The 4,622-nt window shown below is 38.0% G+C and overlaps 1 protein-coding gene across 1 annotated transcript; it reads left to right on the top strand.

Moving 5' to 3' along the window:
* The first annotated feature begins 293 nt into the window (after positions 1-293).
* Positions 294-3,929, top strand: LOC127677399 (prolactin-inducible protein homolog). The gene is made up of 4 exons (XM_052172483.1): positions 294-382; positions 2,344-2,455; positions 3,397-3,511; positions 3,805-3,929. Exons 1-4 carry the CDS (start codon positions 294-296, stop codon positions 3,927-3,929), a joined length of 441 nt encoding a protein of 146 aa, XP_052028443.1.
* Positions 3,930-4,622: the final 693 nt, after the last annotated feature.

Genomic DNA, 4,622 nt, shown 5'->3' on the forward strand with positions numbered 1-4,622 from the left:
TAAATGACACAGAAGAAAAACACATCTGTTAGCCAAGAAAGGACCTTTAAAGAAGGCCTTTGACACTAAGAAAATAGGGAAGAACAATCATGTATATTCTAACAATTTAATTGAATGATGACATTTTTTCATAGAAACAACAAAACTTCTCCCCAATAAGGAAACAGTAAGGAGAGTAATTAGGTGATTCATTTCAGGGACCTACCTGACAGCATTTCTGCTTCTGCGATCTGTATATAAACCTGTGTTGAGCACCATGGACCCTACTGCTCTGGTGTCCTGATTTCTCCACTATGCAGGGTCTCTCATTCACACTTAGCACTGCCACACTCTTCTTGGTCCTCTGCCTACAGCTGGGGATCAATGAAGGCCAGGATAACACGTGAGTAAAACTATTCTTTTTTTCTGCAGGAAAAGCATAGAGGGGGGTCTCCTTCTGGCCTAGAAATCTATATACAGTTTCATATAGATTTTTAGGTAGCAAAGCACTTTGTCCTTGATATTTCTCATGGATGATATGTCAAGTTCTATTCTCTTTGTAGTCTCCATCAATTCCCTTCACATTTCCACTGGATGTATAGACTTTCCAACACAATAAAGCCCACAATGTGTATAAGTTGTCCATAAACAATTATTTTTATTCTCTCTCCTCTGTGGTTCTTAATTTTTCCTCCATGTACTTTATAAAGGTGAAGAGGTCTCTAAGTTCTAACAACAGTGTCTAATGTCATTTGCAGAAGTCTCTGAGAGTGAGAGCCTTTATCACTGATGCATAGTCTCAGGTTTTATTAGCAAAACAGTAATCATAGATGTCATCCCAATGATAAAACCTAAAGATAAAGATGAGGACCTATAGTAACAGTCGCCCTTGGACCTGGAAGCCACCATATTGAAAGTACATGTTTAAAGAAAGCAGAAAACCAGAAGGAATGAATGAATGATGTAAGAAATGAAGCCAGAGGACAAATGAAGCACGGGGGAGCAAAGGCACCCAATCAAACTAGCAACCTCTACAATGGCAGCAGGCTGACAAATCTGCCTTCCTGGATTGTGACCCTATTGGTGCTCTGGGAAGCTTGGTCAAATGTATTTTCCTAGTAGCAATCATGAGGTTTTAAAGAGCTGATGCAGGCATCCTGACAATCCCTGTATGTTCCAGTGCAGATGGCATTCTTCCTGGCCCAGAGGAAGCCCATGTTGAAATAAGCCTTACAATTAAATGCTTTGCCCCTCCCAGTGGGTTAACAACTCTCCTGTACTTATTATTCAACATCTCCCTGGTATGGAATTCCTGTAACATGTAAACATTCCAGGAAAACACTGGCATGTTTAATTGCTATATCTAATGTTGTCATCCTACTATCCTGAAGTTATTCACAAATGGGAATTTTGAAGATACTTGGTATTCATATATTTTTTTATAGGAACTGAGTCATAGAAAAGTTGGTGCTATTATTGAAATCTAACATGTTCAGCCCCAGAAAAATGTATGAATAACGTTCTCTAAGGATTCTTTCTCACCATACATAGCTGAAAAGGACACTAGTTGGGCTCTTTGATTGATTCCCTGGCCAAGACCAGGCATCGCAGATTAAAGATGAAGACTTGTTCTTTGCTTTATCTCATGCACATTTCCTCAATTGTGGTGTGTTCCCAATTACAACATGTGTGATTTCTCTGTTTTGCTAGATAGGTCTATATCCCTAGGTCCTATCTAGCAATCATAACAGGTGATTTTCAAGGAAGATCTGTGCAATACTCCAGTACATGGTTGTTTACATTATTCTGTGGGTATAAAGTTTTTCCTAAGGATGACTTGATTCTAGTGTTCCAGTCAGGGACAAGGAGCTAACAAACTATAGGGTAGTGGTTCGCTAACAGCTCCTCATGTTTTGGTGACCCACAATCATAGAATTATTTTCACTGCTACTTCATAATTTTGCTACTGGGATAAATAATAATGTGAATATGTCTTTATTTTTGATTTTTGGGTTTTTTTTGGTGATCTTATGTGATCCCTGTGAAAGGGTCATGTGACAGTATGAGTACAACTTTCTCTAGGGTGTTAAGAAATAGCACAAGATAATAGATAATATTTTCTTTTAAAGTTTGTCATTTGTAACTGGGAAAAAGGATGCTCCATTTTAAACAATGGTCCCATTGCTTAATTAAACAAAGAAAACACTCAAACCAACACACAAAGATTCCTGCGTATACTGCTGCTTAGGAATTTTGTCAAGCTATATTACTCCTACCTTTACTCTGTCCCCTTGCCCAATGTTGGAATAGTGCTTTCTCCTATAATTAGGTCTTTGATATCTGTGCCCTATTTTTTCCTCCCAGAAGTACTCAAAAGGCACTTATATTTGACCTCAATGTTCCAGCAACAGCAGAGGAAAATGAGGAGATCACTGTGAAACTTCAGATCCAATCAGAATACAGAGAATGTCTGGTGGTAAGTAGATAGATGGACAGTTAATCCAAGGCAAAATCTGACTCAGTTATGAATATAATTGAATTCATCTCTTCTTCTAATACTGCATGATAAACTTAACATATTCATATGTGTTTTGGTACAGTTATCAATGCCATGCAGTAATTGCAGATGAAAGGATGAATCTAATTTAATGCATTTTTCTTATTGGTTTTTGTAATCACTGAATTCTATTCACAATTCCATATGGATAGACATACCCCTAGGACAAAACTCCTAAGTTAGATGGCCAGAAACAGGAGTATGTGTGTGTGTGTGTATGTGTGTCATATATTTGATATTATATATAATAATATAATATATTAATAAATGTATTAATATGTGGTGTCTTAAACTAACAGGCACTCTCAGGTTTAAAAAGCAAAGAAATTGGTCTTCAGAAAATTTATTTATCAAATAATGGCCAAACATGGACACAGGGAGAAACTTTTAATCTTGCAGTTGGAATTGGTAAGAATGAGAGAACAATTCAATTGTGTTGGAGATAGAATTGGCTGAGGCAGGGACCTGACTATCTTTCTCTCACAAAGCCTTGTGCTGGAACCAGCACTTAAACAACTGGAATTTTATCCACTGGGTCACAACGTAAAAATTCACATAAGTCTTTTCCAAGAACTCTAGTTAGTACCAAGGACAAGTCTTCTCTCAGGAGATAGGCACAGTAGGATGAACCTCCTTGCCTAGTGGATTCACTTGCATCCTCCTGAATCTCATGCTCAGACTCCTGGGCTAAGTATGATGGTGTGAAGAGAGAAAGCCTAGGAAAATTAGCCTGTAGGTTAATAATACAATGATGAATAGACTGTGCCTGCGTCCCTAGTCCATCTCTCAACTATTTCCTCTCTTGTATTGCCTTCCATTTACCTTTTCTGTACTAACACTGGGCTTTCTCTCCCAACAAGGCCAAAGCTTACCTTGTAAGTAGTGAACCAATGGAAGGTAGCTTCAATTACATACAGACCCGCTGTCTCTGTAATGATCATCCTACCACCTTTTACTGGGATTTTAAAGTCACAAGTAAGTAAAAAGAACTACTTGCCAAAGAGGGAAAATTAAAAACATAAACATGGCCATAGAACTTCCAGTTGGAAACATGGAAAAGCAAAATGATAGATGGAAAGGAAGCCTACGAGGAGCATTCCTGGGATCTAAAGCTATAGAATATATAGTGTGAGAAAGGATGGATAAAAGGGAGTGGCTTGCAAATGACCTGGGAAACTCTATCCCTGGACAGACTCTACTGATACTAGCAGGAAAATCAGAGAACTCTAGAGTGTCTGAGAGATGACTGTTGTTTTTATTTCTTCCAGAAACTGTAAAATTTGCAGTAGTGGTTGACCTTGTTGAGGAATATGGTATCTGCCCTGCTGATGAGGCAGTGGTGCCTTTCAAAAGAAAACGGTACTACACTTATCGTATTATAAAAGTCAATTAACAAAGGCTTCTTACATGTCCTTCGAAACCATTATCATTTTCCCCAAATAAAATTGACTGGAATATCCATTGTTGTCTGTTAAATAAACTTCTTATAAGCATCTACATGTGATACTGTGTCCTGTCAAAATCTATCCTCAAAATCAGGAAAGTACTCCTAATTTCTTACATTAGTCTTTCAAAGTACCATTACTGAGATTTTATGAGTTTTTTCTATCCATTGACATAAAAAGGAAAGAAGGGTAGGGAGTTACCTTAGTGTGTGCACTACTTGCCAGGTAGGATTGAGGACTTAGATTTAAATCCCCAGAACCCACATAAATCCAGAAATAGTAACACACATTTATAATCCCATTGCTTCTACAGTGAGACAGGAGGCAGGCATAGCTTGCTATTGGGCAAGCTTGCTTTGTGTATGCAGTGAGTATGTGAGGAACAATTGCAGATGCTCTCGTTAAGTGAATAGAAGCAAAGGGTCAACACTTAAAACTGTCTTTGATCTTCTTGAGTGTGTCATGGCATAGGAACACTCACACTCATCCATGCACACAAATCATTCAAATATACAACCAACGGTTTTAAAGAAAAGAAGAAGAAATAGCGAAAAGACAGCCACTCTCAAAGAGTGGAAAGATCACTCCTGTGATAGTCCAAATACTCAGGACAAATTCTGATCTTCATTTAGGACTACTGG

Source organism: Apodemus sylvaticus, chromosome 2, assembly GCF_947179515.1.
Source record: "Apodemus sylvaticus chromosome 2, mApoSyl1.1, whole genome shotgun sequence".
Lineage (NCBI taxonomy): Eukaryota > Metazoa > Chordata > Mammalia > Rodentia > Muridae > Apodemus > Apodemus sylvaticus.

Bases quoted from the DNA above. Each gene is read 5' to 3' on its own strand.
- LOC127677399 (XM_052172483.1), top strand. From the start codon at position 294: ATGCAGGGTCTCTCATTCACACTTAGCACTGCCACACTCTTCTTGGTC. The intron at 383-2,343 runs GTGAGTAAAACT...TTTTCCTCCCAG, and splicing joins AATGAAGGCCAGGATAACAC to AAGTACTCAAAAGGCACTTA. The intron at 3,512-3,804 runs GTAAGTAAAAAG...TATTTCTTCCAG, and splicing joins CTGGGATTTTAAAGTCACAA to AAACTGTAAAATTTGCAGTA.